A 25,956-nucleotide genomic window follows, 5' to 3' on the forward strand; every position below is an offset into this window, starting at 1 on the left:
ATGTTCACACTGCTCTTGACCAGGGCCTGTCAAGATAAAAAAAAAAAAAAAAGCATCATAACAATGCAGTGCATGTAGAACTGATCCATACAAAACATGCTTCATGCTTTCTGAAGTCAAATGATAGTTTTGTGTGTGAAAAAAGACTGAAATGTAAGTACTGTGGGTCCCCATTATAAAAGCTTGTTTCCGCCACAGAATAAAACATTTTAAAAGATAATTGTGACTTTTTATCACACAATTGATAGTTTACATCTCGCAATTCTGACTTTATTTCTCAGAATTGTGAGATATAAAATCATAATTGACTTTATATCTCGCAATTCTGACATCTTTTCTCACAATTCTGATAAATAAAGTCAGAATTGCATGATATAAAGTTGCAATTGCGAGTTCTAAGGAAAAAAATACACTTTTGAATTAAATTTTTTACTAACAATTGCGTGTTTATACTTTATAACACGCAATTGCGACTTTATATCATGCAATCATGAGTTTATATCTCCCAATTGTGTGATATAAAGTCAGAATTGTGAGATATAAACATGCAATTCTGAGAAAAGAAATCAGAATTGTGAGAAAAAAAGTTGCAATGACCTTTTTTATTGTTGATTCTGTGGCGGAAACAAGCGTCCATACCCCATTTACTTTCTTTGTATGTTAAATAATTTGTGTTCCATGTAAAACAAACATGTACAAGTTTTTACATTCATTTTTAGTTATGTAAATCAATATTAATAAATGTTGTGGTCTAGGGAATACTTTCATTTTTAAAACAGTAAAGAGCTGAAATCTAATAAAGTCTGAAGAAAGATCAGGTGTTTGGCCGTGTGAATCTACATGGGCCGCTCTCTCGGCACACCTCGCCATCATGGATGTTATTACTCACCCTTGAGAGAGTGAGAATGGGTTTGTGGGAATGGGCTCCGGCATCAGTAGAACGAGACTCGGGGGAGAACGAGGGCGCCTTTCCCCATTCCATTACACACAGGCCTCCGCCATAATGAAGGCGATTTTAATAGGATTTAATGCATGTGGTGGGGCAAGGTCCTGCTACCTTATGGCCCTGACAAAAGAATACGAGAGTGTAATCATCAAGCCTCATTCACTGGCAGTCCTGCGCGCACATTGATCATCCTTTACCATCCGTTCCTTCTGGAGGTGAAGAGAGAGATTATCCCTGACACTGAAACGTCTGTCCAGTTTTGATTGTTCACCTTTTACCATACAATTGTTAAAATGGTGATTCTGAGCTGTTAGCTCTGCGTCTTTCTCCACTTTCCCCGATACGTTCTCTTCATCATACGCTCAGGTGTCTTACACATTGTATTGTGTGTTTTAGGGATGTCTGTAAACTTGACAAAAGACGTCCTGGCAGAAATAGAGGGAATGCATTGAGGTCAGTTTCCCGCAGGAACCCTGAGTGGTAGAAGAGCTGCTGTGTGACTGGAGTTAACAAGAGAAACACCAGTAAAACAAACCATTATCAGTTTAAACTAAAGGTTGGACTCGATATAGTGTTCCTTACACCTTACCACAGATCCAGTGATCATGGATATAGACATGCAGCAGGAATCGTGTTTCTGACATTTATATGAGCCTGATTTCAACGTTGGGAAATACATAAAGCAAATTTGCCTGAGAACACTTTATATAAATACAATATAGGTCTAAATCCATGTGATCATTCATATCAATGTTATATATATCATTATATCGTCCAGCCCCAAAACTTGTGTAGTTTTTTTGTCAGTGTTTGTTTAAAAACATCCAATTATGCAGAATATACGATGGTAAATATTTAATTGATGAATTGCCAATACAGTATATAACAATACAATATATAGGGTATGATTTTACCCCTAAATTCAGCATATTGACACAAAATCATATATGCAAATCCAGCTTTCTCTGCCTGGATCCAGTTGTTTCTATAAATCTCATCGTTTCATTTGCTTCTCTGTTGTACGGCTTTCGGCAGTCTGTAAAAATATACCTCAGATTTCTTGTCAAATCTAGTTATACAGTCAATCTCAAAGCTCTTTCCAGTTTTAGATGTGTTTTGTGTGTTTTTCGCAGCATTCACACTGAAAACCAATGCTGCCACTCAGTGTGTGTGTGACCGCAGTCACTCCGTCACACATACGACCCTCTATAGTGGGCCTGACTCTCTTTTTAGTCAAATTGGTAGCATAATGTGGTCTACTTTCTTTCTCTGGTGCCTTGACCTCCGTTTTGCCTTGACCTCCAGGTCTCGTCCTGTTAATGTTCAGGCTATTCACAGTTGCAGTGTAGATGCACCATATTGTTGTCTGCCTGCTTCATCTATCTGCTCTACGACTGTGTAAATTAAAGAGAGAGAGAGTGAGAGAGAGGGAGAGAGAGAGAGAGAGAGAGAGAGAGAGAGAGAGAGAGAGAGAGAGAGAGGAGTGAGAGAGAGAGAGAGAGAGAGAGAGAGAGAGAGAGAGAGAGAGAGAGAGAGAGAGAGAGAGAGAGAGAGAGGAGTGAGAGAGAGAGGGTTTAATCCCAGCTCTGAAAGGGCCATTATTCCTGTGTTTTTCGGGCCACGGGCCGTGGAGGTGTGTGTGTTGAGAGTTTGTGAAGTGTGTTTTGTGGAGTAAATCCTCTCTCCGGCGGTTCATTGGGCAGAGAGAATGGCAGCGGCTCTGTTTACTCTTTACCCAGTGTCCCGCTCACAGCTGGCCGGAGCACGCTCAGATGGGCTGTCGGCTTCGAGACAGAGCGCCACTGAATGCTAAGGTAAACAAAAAGAGGCGAAAGAGAGAAAAACAGATGGAGAGAGAGAGAGATGAACGGAAAAAAAAAACTCAATGTTGCCGGGATTGGTTTTTCACGGTCTTTTATGATAGAGATTTGACTTTTGGGGTTTGGATTGAGGGAGGTGCTATTGGAAAAACAAGATCTGTGAAACTGAGGTTATTTTAATCAGAGCAATTGTAACGTCCACCTACAGTATTTCCACTTACGCTCATTAAAACCTGTTCAGTTGCTGCCTTTTATTTTCACTTCAGCCTAAATTATATTCAACTGACTTTTTAATAATCGAGTTGAATCTTGAAAAAAAGGTGAAATTGCTTAAAATTTTTCATGACTTAAATTAATGTAAATACTTATTGATCATATATATATATGTATTTTACAGTGCACTGCAATCTCCCAGCTTCTGGTATCAAGACCGAGATAAATATAACATTCTGCACTCTAATGTAGTTTTATTTTGTTTAATTTCTTATTTAATTTAATTAATTATTTTATTTTTAATTTTATTTAATATTTAATTGAACTTCTAGTATCAAGTATAACAATCTGCACTCTAATGTAGTTTTATTTTTTTCATTTTATTTATAATTAATTTGATATATTATTGTTTTCATTTGAATTAATTAATTTAATATTTTATTTTATTTCATTATATACATATATATAGACATTTTGGCTAAAAGTCTTATATAACGTTACACCGTAAAATAGCTTTTTAATAAATGATTAATTATATGATTATTTTCTAGCCATTTAATTAAATCTACATAAAAATGAAAGGAAGTGAATGTGTAATAATTAAAATGTAAACATAATTTATGCCAAAATTGGTAACAAGGTTTGCCGTAACAGTGTTGGTGATTTAGCGTAAATTAAGCTAGAATTAAGAGGTTTGCTGTGAACTATTTCCTGTAAATGAAGGAAATAGTTTGTTGGATCGCTTTTTTTTACAACGTACAACAGGGTTATTTACAATTTGTGTGAATAATAAGAAAAGGGAAATAAATATTTGACCTGCTAAGGGTCCAAAAAATGTCACTTTGTGTGTGTATTTGAAGTTATATTTCATGCAACGCTAATTGTTTTAAACAACAGTTCGCTGTAAAGAACACGGGAAATGTGCCTTAGTTGTTTTGAATAAGTAACGGGACCAGTTCCGTCTTCAAGGAAAGGGACAGGAGCGTTGTGTCTGTTCAATACACCTTCCAGAGGGGTGTCGAGGGGAATCACTCCTCACTGGCAGACGGCCAAAAGATTGTTGACTATTGTCAATTTTAGTGTTGAACTATGGGAAATAATTACGAGGCACATTGATGTGTAGACTCAACAAGAGTCACTATCAGATCCAATTTTGCTAAACCATCCTAATTGAAAAACACACGTAATGGCAAAGAACCGAAACACTAAACATCTTGTTACAATGATTATTTATTAAATTTAAAATATCTTTAGCACAGATTAAAAATCAGACACCTGCAACTATCATGGTCGTCATGAATTGAAAATAAACATTCCTAAAAAAACCAGTCCCTCTTCCTCCACTGGATCCATGATCTCCTTCATAGAATAGTCTCTGGATTTGTTATAAATGTACAGGTCATTGCATAGGGCTGAGGCAAAACTGATCGCATTACTCAAGGCAATCACTGCATGGCCACGTTCTGCAATATACATGTCATGTACTTCAAAAAAACAAACAAAAAGTGCTAGAATAAAAGGCATTTGCCTTTCGTTTGGCTGTTACAGTCCGGAAACCAGGAGACACTTCATAACTGACAAAACAGATGGAACAAAATACACAGAATAATTAGTTATTAATGTTCTGTGAGCATATGAGGTTTGGTTTTGAAGTGTAGGGCCATGGTTCAAAATCCAGACAATTACCATTGTTCATCCTGTTGATATGGTGTTTGCCTCAACCCTCGTACAGAAATGTCTGAAGGATAACAAGAAACATGGGGGAAAACAGTGGGAATGACAGCCAGATCAAACTGCTTAATCAAAATAATCAAATAAAAATCACAATTTTTCACGTGTTTATGAGATCATGTTTATTTGACCAATCGTTTTATTATGTTCCTTTTTCTTAAATCAGTTCTTCTTTTTTTTTTTTAGCACATGCCATATGCGATTTTGATTATAAAAGTACCTGAAACAATTGCTAGAGTGTCAGCATGCATAGCTGTTCGATATTTACAGATGTATGTACAACACAGAGGAACGAGGACAGCGGAGGTGGACGATCATGAGGCGGGAACATTTACAGCAGGTTCTGTTACTCAGTACATGCAGCAATGGAGGAGGATTCAACACTACCTCTCTGTTAGCCAGGAAGGTCTGAGGTGATTCTCTCTGCTGATCAGATCGGGATGCTCTATATGACAGATACTCTATGTGTGTGTGGTGGAGAAACTACATGGGAGAAGGTTCACGCCCGTTCACGGATACTGGGATACTAGTTAATGTCTGCCAACTATAAACTCTCAGCCGGCACAGGACTGTAATACTGATGGTAAAAGAGGAATTAAATCACAATCTGTACACTACATACAGTCATCTTTCAGCAGGAGTGCACGACGAGGGCGTCCGTTCTGGGGTTAACGGAGAAAACGCATGAAATCGCGGGACATTTTCTTCCAGGAAACATGAAACACCCGTTTAACGCTTAATCAAAAGAAGCACGCTTACACTACACTCTAACCAGACACTATGAACATCTCTGATGTTAAATATACAATTATGCGGAGCAGGTTTTTAGACCAATGAGATTTCACGATGGGCGGGGCTTCCCATCACAAAACCGCAGGAAAAGGAAAAGTCCTGTTGTTTTATCGGATCACACCTGATGTTATCATCTCAGTTATTTATTGCTAGACAAAACTACTTATTTGGATCTGTATGCATGAGGTTTCATATTGAACATTGCCTTTGATACAGGAAGACGTTATTTAGTTGTGTCTTATTGCAGGACTTCTGAGATAATGGAAGCATCTTGTGTCCATTTCTGGCCTTTGTTTCTTTAATTCTGTTTGAAAGAGGATGCACGTGTTGCTCTTTGCTTTGGTTTGGTTGTCAGTATTGCTGCGCAAATGATCAAACTGTGTGGATGTGTTCCTAGCAGTTTGAAGACCTGTATGATGCAGAATATGCTTAATTTTCCATATTTCCAACCCATTTGTTCTGAACTGGTGGATCACGACCCAAATCGATGAATGAAAAACAATGCTAACTATATAATTGTGCACGGTTAGCATGGAAAAAGAAGCGTTTATCAGCTGCTTGTCTTTCACTTGCCGTCAAATGCCACGTGTCCAATTAATGCATGGGTCACTTGAAGAAGATCTAGTCAGATACCAACACACCTCATCCCCATCTTTGGAAAAACCATGTAACACACACACACACACACATTTTGTACTACAAACAATTGTAGCACTATGTTGGGATGTCACTTATATTCTAAATCTTGGGTCCTGAAGCAAAACCAGTACTTTAACTGATCAGTAGCTCTATTGCTATCTCAGTTCTCTGGGCTGAGCTGTACCTGGTCCAGCATGTTAATGCCTTTTATCATAAAGCTTATCGGTCCAAAAGGGCCGTCAGGGTCAAGCGCCAGGAGGTTCAGCATAACGGCAATAAGATCCATGTTCTCTTATTCAGTCTGACAATCCAATCTCCCACAGCTAAATACACCAAAGCGGGAGGCTCATGGTTAGAAACCCTATTATTGTCCCACTGCTAACGGATAAAGGAAATGGTGTTCCAGTCTACAGCCTCAATGGATCAATCGCAGATCTATATTTAGTGAAGATGCATCTGAGAAAGCTTGATGGGAATGTATTCAAAGTTCTAATAAAGCACACGTACTAAACCCCAATTGAACAATCAAGCCGACTGTATGGCGAGCCTATCTGAGTTGAGCTGTAATTCAGATGGCGATTACTGTAATAAAGTCTCCTAAGCTAACCGCTAGCTCTGTTTTAGCCCTATTCAGTTGGCGCAGCTCTTAAATGGGGCTGCTGGGATTTAACCATGTGTTCTCCCTGCATCTCACATCCGCTAGGAAGACTAGGCAGGCTTTGGAAATGGGCTAAAGCGCATTTGGAAGTGGCTTCGTATTTATTTCAGCCCATTGTTTGGCTAAGGGACGGCAGCGCGCTAGCCAGCGCTGAAATCGCACTCCACATCCATTAGCGCTGGTAATCTCAGTCACGCTAGTCTTCACAGTGTGTCATTACAGAAGGCATTAGCAGAGCCAAGTAGCGTGATGCAATAGAGCTTGAGAGGAGTGTATTAGCGTTAACTTTGAGCTGTCGGCACTGTATTCTAATCAAGGTGAGGCGACAACAAGGACACATGAAGACCATGACACCGTTTTTTAAGACCCTGCTGAAGAAAAAAAACACTTCTTGAGCTAGCCTGAGGTTTTTTTGCTAGATACCAAGCTGGTATTCAGTGGTAAACCAGCTAAACCAGAAGAACACCGGCCTGGCCAGGATGCCAGACCAGCGAAACCACATCAGGCTAGTTTAAGCTGTTTTTGCCGGCTAAAATAAAAAAAAGTTTGTTCCAGCTTAGCTTATGCTTAAAACATGTACATGACCGCGCAGTTATAAAATATTGGGGCATTATTAAAATCAATACTTGCAAACCATTCCTATGGTTTCTAGACGTATATTCTGGGTTTGGATTTCAGAGCACATTTGTTATTCCTAATGAGCTAATCGAAAGCTAGGAGGCATTTTGGGCAATTTGCTCAACATCTCAGCTGATTTTCCTATCAGAACGTCACCTTAATAACCAGGGAAATATTTTCACACAGCTTTGAACGAGTGCAAACACTTTTTTGTGCATGTAACTACGTTAAATGTAATTACAAGAGCAGTGAATCCATAAAGTGCATCTTTGCATATTGACTCACTGCGTTGGGTTCGCTAGAGGGGTTGAGTGACATTTTTCTGTCCTTTCATATTCCCAGCTTCAAATATGTATTAACTTATCACTGCACAAGCAGGTAAGACTCCAGAAAGATCCATCCTTTTGATGTCATGTTTATTGCCACACTAACCAAAGCAACATGCAGCATCTGTGTACTTCAAAAGACGCTCGGTCCGACACACACACACACACACACACAGATACAGAAAAACACACAAACTAGAGTTAAATGGGGATGAGCGCACTGAATATCTGACTACAGCCTTGGCTTTCTTCCTGCAAGTTTGTGTGTGTGTGTGTGTTTCTAACAAGCGTTCTGTCGCAGTCTTTGCCAGCTTGAGCTACAGCTGTTGATTTGGCTCCTTAAACGAGCCAATGTCTTTGTACTGTTGCACGCGTGTGTATTTGCGTTCTGTTTAAAGAGTTGGCCATCGGTGTACGTCCCTGTAAACGTCTGCCAGACGATCTCCTAAACGTTGGCCTGCGCTTTTTTCAGATCTGAGACGCTCCTGCACTATTTGAAGATAAAGCGGCCGTCCATTTCATGTGCATCTCACAGAAGTTAACTTCCAGCAGAAGTCGTGTGTGTGAAGTAGTGCAGGACGGCTTCTTCTGTGAGAGGGGGGACATAAAAAACCAGTCTGGAAACATTTGAACTGCACGTCGGCTCTAATTCTGTCTGACATGTTTTTCTTTTCCTCTGAATCTTCAGCCCTCTTTCCCCAAGACAGTTAAAACACCCAGGATAGCCAACCGTCCCCAACAATTAGAGTCTGATCAGCCACGCGGAAAAGTGCAGAGCATCTGTGAGACGTGAAGAGTCATTTGTTTTGGTGTAAACAATCAAACCCGAGGGCACAAACAAAATAAACCCTAAAAGAGGCTTGACTGGGGGCGTACATGTTGTGTTCCAGACACAAATGACTGATTTTGATGTTTCATGAGGATTTTTTTTTAACTTTAGGGGATGAGGATGGAATTGCTAGACTGGCCTTTAAACCCTGGCTGAACACAATGATACCGCTATTATCTTAAACTATTAAAGCTAATTAAAGCTTAAGTGTGTCTTTTTATTTTTTATGTGCAAACTGTTTGTGTGAGTGGCCCAACATGTCCACTTCTGACTCAGCCAATGGTGTGGCATTGGGGACTACATGTTTTACGACAACAGAAGACGGGAGGACTGTTTTCTGCTAGTTTGGTGCTGAAATAACACACTTCAAATTTACACACCTCTTCATCTGGGAAAAGTGATTCCAGCAATTGCTTCCTTTCTTAAGGGGGGTTCACACTGAAAGCGATCACTGTCACTGGACTTAAGCGGATTGTGTATCTTGGTTGTCACCAAATTTGAATTCGCCAAATGGTCTGTGTCACTTTTGTCGCCTCAGATTGACAAATCTCATTGAAAACGAATTACTTCCAGTTGCTTTGTTTGCTGTAAACCGCTGTCAGTGTGAACGGCCCTTTAGAGCTTTCCATGAAGCCTGACCATTCCAGTATGCGCTACAGAGAATACTGGGATTTGGGTTATGTGTCTCCAACCTGTCTTGAGTGTCTTTCAATCTGATATCTTTGCGCTGGATCCCTTTTTTAAGATTTAAATTTGTGTTTGTGTGTGTGTATATGAGTCTACACGTAGACGCCTTCTCCAGCAGTGACAGAAAGTCCCCATTGACTCAGTGACATCCAGAAATCCCTTTGACATGAGATGAATGGACAGTTTTGGCAGGCTGCCCCACAGTCGTCTTTACAAGACTTCCCCAAAGCACTGCCTTTCTGATATGTACAGTATCTACAACTATACTGTTTGTGTGTGTTGATCATTGTCTGTGATTCTTGGCAGGTGTACAAGAGATATACAATAAACCTGCCACTTGAGTGCTTCTCAGTTCAAGCTTCTGAGATATTATATCCTGTTTTTCCTACTTATGGAGGAGATACCGGCAAGTGCATGTCATTACTATTGTTCTCGGTTGTTTTCCTGCTAACCTTTGAGTAGATAGAGCATTCAGACAGCGTGAGGATTGAGTCCACCTTAAAAGCTTTTATAGAACTTGCCAGAATTGAACACAATAAACCAGCTCATCTTGGTGGTTTCTAGACTAGTATTTGGCAGGTACCTATATGACAGCATGCAGATTGTTGACAGCCATGTGTCCATTGTACAAGTACAACAGGAGCTCCAATTGAACAAGCTCACAGTCTGTCCCATGGTGTCTTCTGACAGGCTGTGGAGCACTTCCCCTATCTCATGATCAGTTTTAGGGGGGGAAAGCAAGTCTCAGATGGTTAGAGGTGTCTTTGGTATTGCCCCGTCCCAGTTTTTGCGGCTGTCACTTTCTCTGTGCAGGAACAAAAGTCTTCATTTTTGCTCACATTGCTTCAGTTTATTCTGATATTTTTGTTTTTGCTTCCACAGCAACAGGGAGCGGCCACTACGGTCTACTGCGCCGTGGCTCCGGAGCTGGAGGGAATCGGAGGGATGTACTTCAACAACTGCTTCCGCTGCTTGCCCTCTCCACAGGCCCAGGACACCACAGCCGCCCTAAGCCTGTGGGAACTCAGCGAGAGGCTCATCCAGGAGAGATCCACACCCCCCTCAGGTGCTCGGACCCTGTGATCCCGCAGGGTCGCCTACATGAACATAACGGCTACGTAGAGGATTCAGGCATTGGGTAATCATTGATTGAAGGGGCAAAAAACGATGAGAAGATGCAATTCTAGACTGTACAAGGATGTTGGCAATCAAGCTTGGAAGTTATCTGAGAATCGGAAACTAGAACATCACGGGCTGGGACTTCTACAGCAGATAAAGAGATGCAGAGAGACAGCGAGAGATTCAATTCAATTGCGTTTCTCTCGTTCTCAAAGGCGTAGTCACTCAATCCTGCATTAGGCTTTAACTAGGTCTAGATCACTCTATAAATGTCTCCTTAACAAGCAATAATGTTTGAATCGTCTTTAGAAGGGGTCTATATGGTTTAAATGGATGTTTACGGCATACAAATACTCATCTGTTTGGAGATCAATGTCAACCTTCACGTCTGTACAGATAAAAATGTTGAATAAATGTAACGGCGTAACCTACAAAGACATAATGCAGGAAATGTACAATTTGTGAACTATTTACAAACATGTTGTTTTCACATTGCTAAGAATAAGCCTGTATTGATATCCTGTACACAATATACACTAGCTGCTGTTCTGAAAGAATCTGAAAGCTGTTGTCTTTCTTGACCCCATCTGGCTGGATCCTCCCCACCATCTTTTATAAAACGCTGGGCTTAATGTTGAAGAACAATAAAACAGCATCTGGTACGAGAACCGGAGGGCTGTCGGTGGCAGAGACACAGAAAGAGTTGAGTCCATGTGGTGTGGAAATATCTGGTGGAAGTTCCTTTTCAAATTCCTTTTATTGTCCGGATTGCATCATCAAACATGCAGGGATGTTTCAAGGCTTTCCTAATTTGTTTTTCATTGTTGGCGAGACATCTGACTGTAAAATCAGGAGAGAGTCAGGAGAAGGGGATTGTGGGTAAGGCTGAGGAATGGCACTCAGGTTGATAAAGGGTTTCTGATTTCTCTCAATCCTCTGTCATCTTCCTTCTCCTAATCGTTGTCTTCATCAGGGGTTGATTTTGGAGAGGTTGTGCTTTGTGGCAGTCTAGGAGCCATGGGTCACCCTAAGCCAGAAGCGTTCCAGTGTTACACTGTCTGAAAAGAAAGAGAAAATACATTTAAAAATTAATAATTCAAAATAAATAAATAAAACATGATTTTATGTAGTCGTATAAATAGCTGGGGGGCTGGAAATTGTGATCAGCCTTTCTGAAGTAATTCTCAGTTCTATTAATTTGAATAATTCATTTCAATTATTTTCACTTTTTTTTTGTCTCCATCACATCTTACAGTACATTGTTTTTGGGCCTTAAAATAGTGTTAACAAATAGCACCGAGAAATCGGATTCATTTTATCAATCATTTTATGATTCATTTTAATGAACAAGTTCAAAAATAGGATTCATCTATTCATTTTAGTCAGATTTTTAAAAAAAAAATCCCTGTGTGACATTTTTTTTCTACAACTTTTTGCTACCTAACGAAAAGTTAGTTAAATATCAATTTATATTGATTGATTGAATCAACTATTGAGTTATGACATCATCAAACACACATCACAGCAATTATCTTAAAGTGAATGCTTTGAGAATTTGTTCAACAAAATTAATAAAAAGAACAATCAACACACATCACAACTAATAAAGGATGAATGCTCAGCATACAGTGGACACTGTTTTACACACTACATGCATTTGTTATTTTCAGTGGTGAACAGTATGCATTGTGAAAACTAAAATAGCAAGAGTCTTTTATATTACACCCCAGTAAAAAAGGACTTCTCTAAGGATTTAAACCAAGAAAGTCTCCAGGGGTGAGCGAGTTTCCCCGTAGTGACATACGCTGAACCCTTCTTCGCCTGTGTGTTTAGTGAGGCTTTGACCATGACCCGGAACAACTCCATAAACAAACCGCCTGTCACACGCATTACTCACTCCAACAGAGTAATTGACACATCAAGAAACCAATCATAAAAGAGACCTGTCCCGCCCTTTCACGCTTGTGCGGCCAGTGGAATCAATAACCTGGACCAGCAGACAAGGAGAAGAGCGACTCTAGCACGAGAACCAGACCACATTTCAACACAAATGCAACACTGAACTGGTTTAGTGCGTCACAAGTGAAACATGCTAAAGTTGTACAAAATATAAGCTTGATCTGTTCCCAACATGTGAGAAACCCAGCATGTGATTTGAAGAACTGATTGTGTAATGCTCAGAGTACATTATCTCCTGCACAAACAGGGTTGCGTAATGTACATGTAGACAGTGTACCCTTCTCTGTGCAGGTGGCCTATCTGTGTTTGCTCCCACACACACTCACACATACTGTACAAGGAGACCATGATGCAATGCAGAAATTGCACACACATGGATTGGGGTACGATACCAAAAGATGGACAAGGCGTTCCCAGTATTCCTTGCACATCCAAGGGAAAAGAGGTTGTCTGAAAATATGCTACTCATAAACAAACAAGCTTCTGTATTTTCGAGTTGAGCGTGTGTGGGATTGGAGGTGGGGCGGCGCTCTATTTCTGGTTCCACTCAGTCTCATCCCTGTTCTCGCTCCCTTTCTTGTTCTCTCTGTTCTCTCCAGAGAGGTAGAGAGGTCTGGGAGAGGTAGAGGCAGTAAAAGTGTCACCGTGTAATGAATGGGCCCCTGATGGAGGGAGAGAAAGAGAGTTGGGGGGGAGGAAGAGGAGAGACTGGTTGTTATTTGTCTGAGATTGAGGGAGGATAGCTAATGATGTGAGGCATGTAAACCTGAAGTGGCACTAAACCATTTGTGTGTGTGTGTGGGAAACAGTGGGACCGTCCCGGTCCTGGATAACGGGAGATAAAGTGGGAACACAGATGTAGTGTTTCTGGGCCAGCCAGGTGTCACATACTGTATTGTTTGCAAATGTCTGAACATAGATAGGAAAGCTTTCAGTTGTACAGTCTCAACAAGGGTACCACTCCGCAAGTCTTTTCCAGGGACACCAGAGGGATTCTTGTAGTCATGTCTGATTTTATGTTTAGCGACTTTGTTCTCTCGCACTAAAGCAGATGAAGGTACCGGCTTATCCCTACTGTAAAGCAGAAGTCTTATCCTAGTGTCTATCCGCAGATCTACTAGGAGCGGTAGATCTGCACTTGATCTCTGCATTGAAGTCCATCTCCTATCAAACTCTCCACTCGGGTGATTTATCGAGGTTACATGTTTTAGAGAATCTCGACTCTTCATAGTCGTCGCGGTATCATAGTCCCAGCAGTCCTTAAACACTTGGCAAAGATTGACAATCGCCTGACCTACAAAGAGGACACAAACCTTTTCTAAATGCGTCTTAAATGCACTGAGAACAAACAAAACCCAATAATAACATGCACTAAACGATGTTGACAGTGTGCCACAGGTGGCGTGGCATCTGAGGTTTCTGCCTCAAGGTCTTCTGGAAAACTGTTGGTTTCCATCCTCTACTCAAGCTTCTCTACCTCCGGGGAAGTCTGGGTGGCAATCATTTGGGTTTTATGACCCTTTTCTGCCTCCCCAGCAGAAGCAGCAAATGCTCAGCTGGGTCTAGACAGACGCTGGTGATATTGTTCTCCTCAAGGCATAGGTTGGCATACAACAAAAACAACAGCTTTGCCTCCAGAGTTGTGCCAAGTCTGGCCCCAATGATGTCTTGGATCCACTAGTTGTTAAACAGATACATTTTTATTTGCCAAACTAGACTATATAAGATGTAGATATTTGAGAACTAGCCATATGTTGAGAATCTACAAGGTATATTTCAATAAGTCCACCATCAGAGTTTGATCGAGAGTGTAGTCAGGCTACGATGGGTAGGTAAGTATAGGCCAATACCAAAAAAGATCTTATCCTCCTTTAAAGTCAAAGACTTGTGTAATCCAAGCTTTCCTTTTCCCAAATCCTAGAGAGACATTATGTGAAAACCTGCAAGAATGATCTCAACTGCTTCAATAACCATGCGTGTTCTGCCAAGAGGACCTTTGTGTCTGAGGCACCGGAAGATTCATGAGTGGATGTTTTTCTCGTTTCTTCAACAGAGCCTTATTGATCATTGTATTGGAATCATTAGATAGTAAATCAATGCTGTTTCTTTCTGCGCGCCGCACAAGTGCACCGTTCTTCTAAGGCCGGCCTTGATCCTCGAAACAAAAATGTATATGCACTAACTCACCTCACTTTCTTTCCACAAATCCAGCTTGAATAATCTTTATATTTCACAGCAACATTCTCCCCCTTACATTTATCATAGTACTTCACATTTGTTTTAGCATTCTTCAAGTACCTATTTCATTTGATGTGTTTGTTTGTTTGTTTTAAGGAAAATCTTTGAATGTACTATGACATGATTATGATAATCATGTAGTACCATGTTATATATCATATTACCATGGTATTACCATCATCTACCATTAATTACTTTGGTACTTTTTAGCGTGTCTAGCTTGAAATAACTGTCTGGTTGTGGTACACACCATCTATGCAGCAAGAACACAAATAATCCACACAGATTTCCGCAGTAAAAACTGTAATGTAAAGAACTTCAATGTTACTGATATGGCGATACGCATTATACGGTCCCGTCCAGGACAGGCCAGTGTAGTGATGCAAGACAAAAGGTGACTTTCAGAGGTAAACGGATCTCCCATTGACCCCAGTATATGTCTGCATCACTTCCTGTACGCACAGCCCTGGCTGTAACCAAAAGCCTTTCCCTGAACACTCACAATATATCCGCTTAATCTCCCCCCATTTACAATGACACACCCAATCTGTATCACTCTCCCATTCCCTCTGCCTGTCCAAATAGAGGAAGAGAGGCATCATGACATCATGTCCTGTAACAAAGCCATCATGGCAGCTGATGGTGTGCGAGCGCCTGCCTGATCTCTGACCGCTTCGCTTCGGGTCTGATCGCTCCACATCTGTGGAAACAGAGCCGTACCACATGCCAGGTGTTTAATATCAGCACTGCGTGGTGCAATTACCCCGCAGAAATGAGCTTTTAATTCCGTTTTATTGGCCCAATATTGCTTCTGGTGTTTAGGTTTTTAAACATTATAATTAGTTTTGAAAAGATTGGTCGACCTCATTCTATTCCACAATACCCCATGGCTTTAAACAATGCTCAGCGGTGGCGTGGATGCAGGTTTCTGGAAACGCCTGGGTTGCGGTGAAACATGATTTTAATAGCGCAGTAGAGCTTTGAGACAGCTGGCTAGAGAAGCACTTATTGGTGAATATGGAGAATTAATGCTGCTAAAAATATAAAAAGAATATGATTTTAGTGTTTTGGAAACAATTTCAGTAACCTATTTATGCAAAATGAACACGGAATAGTTGGGAAAATGCACTGAACATTTAACTAGACAAAATGTGCTGATGCAATAAAACTATCTATCTATTGCAGGGCTTTTAAATGCGTTTAAACTGTATGTGGAAAAAGTAGTGTGCTTTTATCAAGGCAATCAAAATGAAATAATAAACTAAAGGTGTCACAAATCATATTATTCAATGAGTAACAAGTTCTACTATTAAAATAGGAGATAAAAAAAAAAAAAAAAAGTTTTTCCACAAAGCATTTTTTCCTGCTCAGGATATATTTTATTTTGGATTTTGGATAAATATTATTGTTTTTTTATCTCTCTTTTTCACAAAACCAAGTAGATTTCTTTATAATCTGCTGTTAAAAAACTCACATTTGCCCCTCTATGATTGGGTCTGAGACCCCAGTTTAAAACACAAACAAGCACAATACATCCATCTCTTAATCCAAGTAGTTTATTATTCCACTGAAATTAATATTGGCTTTAGGTGAATAATTACATCTTATTCTTAAACTTGCACAGGCTTAGTGGGCTGTGAAATGCCAAAGTGTGTAGATATTTTTAATGAATATGATCAATCGTACGGCTCTCGGAGGAACAGATACACTCGATAGAGAGATGCGACCTGGAAAATTTATGATCCACGGCCATCCATAAACTGTCACCTCTCCAGCGCTCAAGATTAGCATGTGATTAAAATGTAGGTCAATATTTATTAAGAGCCGTTATAAAGTCAATGTTGGTTTTATGAAATCCAGTAGCTGACTGCGAGAGAAGTTTATGACTAGATAACGCATTTCTTCAGAGCTACTGCGCACTCGGAGGCTGTTTATAGCAGACGCATATATATATATATTCTGTTTAGTAAGGAAATCTATTTTTTGCAAAGTTTCATGTGATGCTTGTGGGTGAGATTTAAAGTAATGGAAACCGCTTGCTATGATTAGTCCGGCAAAACTAGTTCGCTCCGAAAATAAAATGTACTCGTGTCATTTTAAAGCGCTCAGACTTTTTATTTCAAAATGAGACGTTTTGTAGAACGTTCACGCTGCTCTTTTCCCTACAGTGAAGCCCCAAAAATAAGGGTTTGTTCACCATAAGGGGAAGATTTCAGCCAATTATGTCAGTTTGTTCCCCATTTGGACTAATTTGATGTTTTTTAGAGTTTGACAGCCACTGATTTCGGGAAAAGCGCAGCATTAACATTCTGCTAAACTGCGTGTTTTACAGAAGAAAAAAGTCATATGGTTTGAAACGACATTTTTGGGTGAAGAAAATCCTTTATAATCTCTGCTTGCAGGCCTGCAGTTTTGTTTTAAATGACACAACTTCAGCACAATGAACAATTAGATGCATTAAAGACAGTTTTCACAAGGCACAAGCTGAATTTTATATCAAAGCTCTCGTGCAAGTGGTTTCTGCCGTCAAAGAAACTCTTCTGAAACGCGAGGAGAGTTTCAACATACCCGAGAAAGCAGATCCTAATCTGCCGTGCCCCTCTTTTTCCTCTGTGTGTGACACACTTTCACACACTCGACAGGGCAGGGCGTGATGAAGTGCGCGAACACTCGCCTGCTATTATAAGACAATAAGATAACAAGCTCTCTTATTCATTCAGAGGAGAATTTCAAGCGGCAGAAATCAGAGGAAAGCACGACCGCCTGTGCGGGACATTTTTCCAAATTTATCTCCGCTGTCTCTTGACGTTTTAGTCGAAATACTGCCGGTGAAAAAGCTCTGCTTAGCACGAGACGAGTTGACCTTGTAAACCTTGACTTATTTTGTTGGCTCTTTGTGCATGAGGGAGGAAGGGAGGGCGAGAGACCAGGGGAGAAGTCGTACCTGTCATGCCTTTCAAACAAAGAGAAAAACGAGCGCTCGGCCCCAACTACAATTATTCCCTGCTGTCTGGAGATTCATCAGCGAGAGAGAGAGAGAGAGAGAGAGGAGGAGAAACTGCGGAAAGAAAAATCCAGAGTACCAGAAACCGAGCGAGTGCAGAGAAAGGAAGTGGAGGAGAGATAGAGCGAGCGGAGGTAAAAAAGGCCAGAAGAAAGAGGATTTGTCAGTGTGCTTTAGTGGAAAGCTCACAGCTAAAGGCTGAGGTGGCAGTAATGAAACATTCATAATCGGCACAGACACGCTTCAACACACTCGCTGACACACTGTTTAAGCACTGCCGCCACTCCAAGGTCACTCACACACACACACACACACACCTGAGAAGAACCAGGGCCGAGCCGTCTGAACGCCAGCGCTCTCTCACACACACACACACCTGAGAAGAACCAGGGCCGAGCCGTCTGAACGCCAGTGCTCTCTCTCTCTCTCTCACACACACACACACACACACACCTGAGAAGAACCAGGGCCGAGCCGTCTGAACGCCAGTGCTCTCTCTCTCTCTCTCACACACACACACACACACACACCTGAGAAGAACCAGGGCCGAGCCGTCTGAACGCCAGTGCTCTCTCTCTCTCACACACACACACACACACACACCTGAGCAGAACCAGGGCCGAGCCGTCTGAATGCCAGCGTTCTCTCTCTCTCTCTCTCTCTCACACACACACACACACACACACACGAGACATCAGTGTTGTTCTGGTCTGACCTGGTCACCGCGTCGTGATCAGTCGATAAATAAATGAAAAATCACTTGTTAACTCCTTAGCATTTCTTTCTTTCTCCTATATCCCTGATTGTGTTTAGCATGTAAACAGCGGTGTTCAAATCCCCACTCACTACACACTTTTGACTTCGATGACTCCTTTTGTCTTACACGTTTCAAGTGAAAAGATGTTGGAAACGATGACAGAGATCTCAGTTGAACTGTTTTCTCTCCACTGATGGAAATGTCTGTCTGTCGGTGTTTTCACTGGTATGTGGTAGGGGGCGCTATAACACACCTCCTGGAAGAGTGCTGAATCCCCTGATCTGAACACAGGTGAAGAACAAGCAGAAACCAGCGATATCATGCGTGATCATATGTAAAATAACATTAAACAGCATAGAAATCAAAACGGCCTAATGTTCCCGAATGCAATGTGGACTCAGGACTGCAGGACTGTGAAGCTTTGAGGTGTTGATGGACTCGATTTACTCCATCTGTGTTTTAATCATCGTTCCGAATCCCATCCAGACAAAAACATGATGTCCTCAGCTTTTGATCAAAATGGTGCTTTTTTTTTTTTTTACGAAACTTGGCCACATTCAAGTATTAATTTGCTAGATTTGCATTAAGCTAGAATATATTTTTTGTTGTTGTTGTTTAAAAGCAGAGTCTCTGTTTTTTTATTTTATTTTAATATATATTGCATATTCAGATATTCATACAACAAAATATTTTGGGGGCCATTAAACTTTGGTGAAAATGATCAAAAATTCTGCCGTGGCTGAAAAAAAAAAAAAAAAAAAAACGCTGGTAAAAAAAAAAAAAAAGGAATCTGAAGACATTGATATGAATGTGATTTCCTCAACTTTTAAGACAGATTTTATGTATTTAACAGAAATTTTAGTTATTAAAAATACAAATACTTTTATTTATTTACTTTATTTCTCAAATTCCACTCCACTCGGGGCAAAACTCTCAAGATGACCAGCATTAAACCTTTTTTCTTTTGCTTTTAAGAACCAGAATTCCTCCAGTCTTTTATATGTAAGTTTTATAGACCTGGAAAATCCTGTAGTAAATTCTTCTAACTTAATTTTTCAAACATGTTATGAGTGTAGATGTTTGTATTTATGCCGAGCTCTAAACTAATGTTGTGGGGTGTAAACGGAGAGTGAGAGAGGCAGAGATCGCGCTGAGAAACGTCCAGCAATCACAGCCTGTTTAACGGTCAGGGTCAGCGAGATCGCCACACCTGGAACAACATCAGTACTGGACTTCAGGGAAATAATGAAACGCTATTAAAGTGTAGAATATGATCTGTAAAAGCGGTGTGTGTGTGTGTGTCTCTCTGTCACCTGCCTCTCATTAGATCTGGTGTTAGGAGCCGCCATCTTCTGTCCTCAAGCTCATTTTTCTCTCTTTCTTCCTTTCTGCAGTGTTACAATCAATATCTATCAAAGGTATTACGCACACAGATTTGTCACCAGCACACAGAGACGCAGTGGTTTAATAGTTGGCATAGTTGTCATGCGGGTGAGCAAACAAAGACACAATTATTTTTAAAGACATTTACAGAGTTGCTTTTTAAAATTGTTGTGGCCAAATTCTATATTAAAGGTCTGTTGTCCTGTGCTGTTTCCAGTGAGTGAGGAGAGATTCAGCACACCCCAGAAAATAGATATTACATTTAAATATGAATTCGCCACAACACACACAGTGACGCAGCAATTTCAAAGCATCAATTGAATGAAAAAAAAAAAAAGACAAATTCTGTCCTCATTTGCACACCAAATGTTGTTCCAAACCTGTATAACTTTCAGTTTCTCCACAAGAAAAGAAATTAGGCAGAATGTCTGTTCCTTTCCACAGAATGAAGTGAAAGCTGAGTCAAAAACACAAGACTCTTGCATTATATTTCAAAGCTTTGTTTGAGAAACAGAAAGGCACTGGTTTTTACAATGCTTTGAATATGAATTTCAGTTTGTTCCTCACACAAAGCTGTCAAATGAGTTTAGAAGACTTTGCTCATGAGTCATACTGACTGCTTTTATCATAGTTTTATGTATTTTGTTGTTGCTTTTGGAGATCGACAGCCCTCGTCCAGCGTGAACATTCTGCTGAACATCTCCACAGAAGAACAAACGAATCAAAGGTCTAGATGAACGCAGTGCATCAGGATAATCAAGCGCTCCTTCACGAGTCTCTGAGATCTGTGCATCTCCTGGCTGTTTTCTGTATTATCTAATGATGTCCGTGAATAAGCGCGAGCCGTTAAATACTGAGGCTCTGAAGTGCTAAAGCCCCTCGGCGGGAGAAACCACCCAAACTAGACTTAACAAGAGCCAAACCAAAGACTGATCTTCACCCACAACAGCTGTTACAGTGTGTGATGGAGAACACGAGCATCTGTGTGAAACACACACCGCCTGTCGCTGTCAATCAATCATCTATCCTCATGATCATCTCCTGTTTATGAGGAACTAATCATGACAAATCATATATCACGGCTGCTGTGTAACAACATCATTTATATATTCCAATAATATACTGAATTTATTTTTAAAGAAATATACAGTCATTTCAATAAACTATTTTTACTGTCATATATTGTAAAATTGTATGTAGTTTCATATTGTTATTTTTATTTTTTACATTTTTGTGTGAAGCGCATTGCATTGCTGCTGTGTATGAAATGCGCTATACAAATAAATTTGCCTTGCCTTGCCTTAAACTATTTTTATGCTAAGTACCAGTTGTTTACAGTTGTCAGGAAATATATAACGATGAACAATCATTTTGTGACTAACAGTGCTGGATTACATAATCAGATTCCTAAAATTAAAAACTTCTAATTGGATTATATTACATTTTAAAAACCTCTATAGTTACTTTTTTTATTATTACATGATTACTTAATATTCACAAAATGTCAATAAATTATTAATATTTCACTGATTCTCCTATTTATTTATTTTAATTCTCCCTAATTTTATCTTTTAAATTTTCCTTTCTAAAAAAACTATTGCTTATATGTTCGGAAAGTCTTCATAAACAAGTAAAAATTTTTTTTTTTTTTTTTTTTTTTTTTATAAATATTTTTTTCTTTAAATTTAAGATTTTTAAGATTTGATTAAGTATTAGCTTTTCAAGTCAAGTCACCTTTATTTATATTACACTGCAGATTGTTTCAAAGCAGCTTAACAGTGATAACAGGAAAATAATGCAAAAAACCCCAATAAAAAACAGGAAAATAATGCAACAAAAGCTATCCCTTTACGAACCCCTGCAGTTCCTACACAAACCTCAGTTTGAGAAAGCCTGATGTATGTTCAATGCACTTCATGTTGTTGATAATAGAAAAAAAAAATTATATTAATATGCTGCATGATTATTCAATTCAAATCAATGTGATAAATGAGTAATCCAAAAGTAATCCGATTACATTACCTTAAATGTGTAATGTAATAGACGATGTAACTGACTACAGTTTTCATGTAATTTGAACGCAGTAATGTATTACAGTTTGTAAGTAATTAATCAGCACTGATGACAAATTGCAATACAATTGATTTTTGCGCTAAATTTGATGCACATGCATTTGTTTGGATTTGTCAAATCCAAGTCAACCTGAAATGTTGCGCTCAACTTTTTTACTTCCATAATCTGTATTTCAAAGTGAAACCAGAGTCATGGGACTTGATTGAATCCATCAGGATTTCTATAAAGTCCATATATAAAGAGGCTGACGTCAGCGAAAACTAAAAGTTTCTGAGCCGAGCTTCAAAAGTTATGTTACCAAATCAAATATACATATTTTTTTCTTCTAAATAACATGCATGGACGAATCTTGCACAATAAGGCTCGATGTGTCGTTAAATATTCACATGAATGATGCATCCGCCCATGTACTGGTCATCTCCGACCCCCCCCCCCCCTTCCTCATGCTTTTGATATATAATTCATCCAAAACATATTCCACTAATAAGCCGTATGATCATTCTGTTGACGGCGCGCTACAGTAAGTATATTAATGTAGATGCAAACAGTGGACATCAGCGTTTCTGCGAGTGTGTGTTCCAAACACACAGCGAGATCCTCGTCTACCAAACGCTCGTTTCTGCAAAACTCTCGGCAAATAAACCGCAACAGCCGTGACAGATCTCGCAAGGTTCAAACAAACTCATCAGCTATTGTCTATAACAGTAGGGCCGCCTGGGCGACAAACAATGGGATCCATATGTTGATGAGTTTCTGAGCCATATGTGATAAATAAAAAACTGAGAAATGAAAGGCGGAGGAACAGGCAGGCGTGGCGAGAGGAATCTGTCCGTCCAGAAGGAGAGTGTGTGCGAGTGTGTGCGAGTGTGTGGACCGAGAGGAGGTGGGGGTCTCTCCCGAGCGTCTGCTATCCCGGGAATGCAAACGAGCCGATCTGCTCCCTACAGGAGACGAGTGAGAGAAGCAGAGAGAGAGCGAGAGCGAGCGGGACTGTCAGCTGGTGACGGCACTCACACAAACCACTACCTAATGACTGCATTCATTCACATGCCTCCCAGTTCCTCCTACTGGTGTCTTCCAGCTGCATTTCCACTCTCTCTCTCTCTCTCTGTGAGTGTGTGTGGTGTTTAAGGGCCCGAATCCCACCGAGGGGCCCTGCATCCCGACACCGCTGCCCACGGGAGCCCGAGACTTGCTCAAACATCTGATCAGCTTCAGAAACAGCTCCCAGATCCGCTCACAAACATCCCACAACAGAAAGAACATGGAATACAAGCGCATTCAACACTTAACATTAATTATCATGTATTCATGTATAGGCCTACTAATGATATTATTTATTAATTAAATAATAAAAATGATTAAATACGTGAAGAACATTGCAATGTTATACATTTTTGTGTTTGTAATATAAACTTATACTTACTAAATAATTCTAACTCTTATATTGTAATTAAATTATTATATTTTATTATGTTTTTGCTGTTTTCTCTCTCTCACTCTCTCTCTCTATATAAATACGTATATATATATATATATATATATATATATATATATATATATATATATATATATATATATATACTGTATATATACACAGTTGCAATCGAAATTATTCAACCCCCATTGCAAATCAGGTTTATTGGCAAAATTTACATACTTTCAGCTGTTTGCAATGAACAAATCAAACACAAGTAATTGAAATAGCTCAACACAACAAATGTTTCAAGTGGTTTCCCCAAATTTAACTGAAAATGCAACTTTTAATGACTTCTGCTGTCTCAAAATTAATCTGCAAAACAGGTGTTGTCTCACTAATCAAGGGCTTCATTAGTTGCACCAGGTGTGCTTGAGCTAGAACACATGAAATATCTGAACTGGCTAGATTTGTTGAGTGTCACGTTTAACTGCAAGTTAGAAATTTGGCTAAAATTATTCAACCCCTTCATGGCAAGCATCTTTAGTACTGAGTTGAACACCCTTTTGCAGTAATGAGCTGCTGCAAACGAGATGTATAACCAGACAGCAGCTTCTGTTTCTGAGGAATCTGAGCCCGTTCCTCATGAGAAATGGCCTCCAGTTCAGTAATATTCTTTGTTTTGCAACCACCTTCTTCAAATCCCACCAGAGACTTTCTATGGGGTTCAAGTTAAGTGACTGTGATGCCACTGTATCTTCCAGGACTTGGTGGAATTTGAGGAATGCTTGGGATCATTGTCCTGTTGAAGGCTGGTTGCAGTCGTTGATAGCTGCCTTTTTCTGCCCCGTCCAGGTAGAGTAACCACTGTTCCTTTAACTTTGAACTTGCAAACTATGCTTCCAGCGGTGTCTCTAGGAACATTTAGTGCATCACTATCTTTGTATTCTGTTCCTTGTTTGTAAAGGGCGATGATATCTTTTCTTAACTTTTTGGACCATTCTTTTGACTTAGCCATATTTCTAACATGCAGTCAAATATGACACTCAACAAATCTAGCTAGTTCAGATATTTCATGTGTTCTAGCTCAAGCACACCTGGTGCAACTAATGAAGCCCTTGATTAGTGAGACAACACCTGTTTTGCGGATTTGCGCTGTTGTGATGGACTCTATTCAGGGGGTGAATAATTTTGAGACTGCCGAAGTCATTAAAAGCATTTTCAGTTAAATTTGGGGAAACCACTTGAAACATTTGTTGTGTTAAGCCATTTCAATTACTTTTGTTTGATTTGTATATATATATATATATATATATATATATATATATATATATATATATATATATATACTGTATATGTTCACACATTAGGGTCTCATACTCACTGTAAAAAATATAAGATAAGTAATGACATATTTTTTACTTTGCTTTAACTTTTTTTATAAGTTATACAAGATTCAACTAATTTTTTGAAGTCAGTTTAATGTAATTTTAAGTTTAAATGACTTAAACATCCAAGTTGATTGTACTTAATTTAAGGCAGCAACTATTAACTGCAACTTTAGCGAGAGATATTAGACATTTTTAAGAGATGTAATAAACATTCGTGGCTTAATTTACTTCCAGTTCATTTATCACATTGGAAACGGAAGGTCGAGTCAAGCGCAGTGCATTGTGGGATACAGTATTCCACTGAGTAAGATCTGTGTGTTGCACATTTGATCAAATCTGCACAGTAAACACTCGATAGCTGATCTGTAGCGCTCGGCACGTCACGTTTCAGCGTCACCTTGCGCGGGAGTGACCGTTCACTCCTGTGTGCCAAAACGTGGAACAAAACACGTAAATATCCAGTGTTTGTCTTTGAGCTCGCTGGGAAGCGCTGATCTGTGACGGCAGATTTTCCTGAACGATAGAAACGGGGAAAAAATAAAGTGTGTTTGAAATGCTGCGGGAAATAAAGGCATGAAACAAGCAATTGTATAACACAAAGAAAAAAAGAAAAAAAAAGTCATTAACCGCAGCGGTGGGTTTGTCGTAGGCGGAGGCGATTGAGATCGGGAGATCTTCTACATGAGATAATCTAATTCCCCGTAATCCCTGGGCAAATATGACTTCAGCTAATCTCTGCATCAATATTTGGCTTTCCTTTTTAATTATCACATCAAACAGAGTGGAGTACGAGCAGAGCGAGCGAACGCTAAGCCGGAGAACATTTCTGCTGTTGTCCTGTTTGCGCTCGATTGACATTTGGCAACATGAGCAGAGTCTCCAAACGCTCTCCTCGAGTCTCCTGGATCACACTGAAGCGTTCACACAGAAAACACACGCTACAACATACTTATAAAGTTCCCAGACTCAGCAAGTCCCGCAGACTCGGCGTGATTTACACGGCCGGAGGATTTATAGCGCTTCCAGAGAACATAATAACACTTGCAAACATAATAATCATCTGGAGAAATAGAGAAAAAAATCTCTGCCTTTGTTATCTTACAATTACCATTGTGTACTTTATTGCATAATGGGTCTCAACAGTGCAGTTAATGGTATTACTGGCACTAGACCAGCGCTCGGCCTGTAAATAAACATAATGGCACTTTTTAATAAATTACTTCACCTCGACACAACAATAATTTAATCACCCTTATGAAAGAGGGACAGGTTGACAATGCTGGATTTATGATGTTATAGATTAGTCATCATCATTACTCTTGGATCTGTAATATATTTCTCAGATGAATTTGCTAA

At 39.7% G+C, this 25,956-nt stretch overlaps 2 protein-coding genes across 3 annotated transcripts in view; one reads left to right on the plus strand and one right to left on the minus strand.

Moving 5' to 3' along the window:
• The window catches only part of wwox (WW domain containing oxidoreductase), a gene marked incomplete at its 3' end in the record, with an annotated part of 261,789 nt that extends 251,447 nt beyond the window's left edge, over positions 1-10,342 (plus strand). For both annotated transcript variants that reach the window (XM_079859839.1, XM_079859838.1), the window contains one exon: positions 10,142-10,342. In XM_079859839.1, coding sequence (XP_079715965.1) covers positions 10,142-10,342 — 201 coding nt within the window. The remainder of the gene's footprint in view (positions 1-10,141) is intronic.
• The window catches only part of mafb (MAF bZIP transcription factor b), an 83,413-nt gene continuing 66,245 nt past the window's right edge, over positions 8,789-25,956 (minus strand). Inside the window, exon 3 of the mRNA XM_079859840.1 lies at positions 8,789-11,436. The gene's annotated coding sequence lies outside the window, so the exon portion shown is untranslated. The remainder of the gene's footprint in view (positions 11,437-25,956) is intronic.

This window comes from Squalius cephalus, assembly GCF_949319135.1.
Source record: "Squalius cephalus genome assembly, chromosome: 23".
Lineage (NCBI taxonomy): Eukaryota > Metazoa > Chordata > Actinopteri > Cypriniformes > Leuciscidae > Squalius > Squalius cephalus.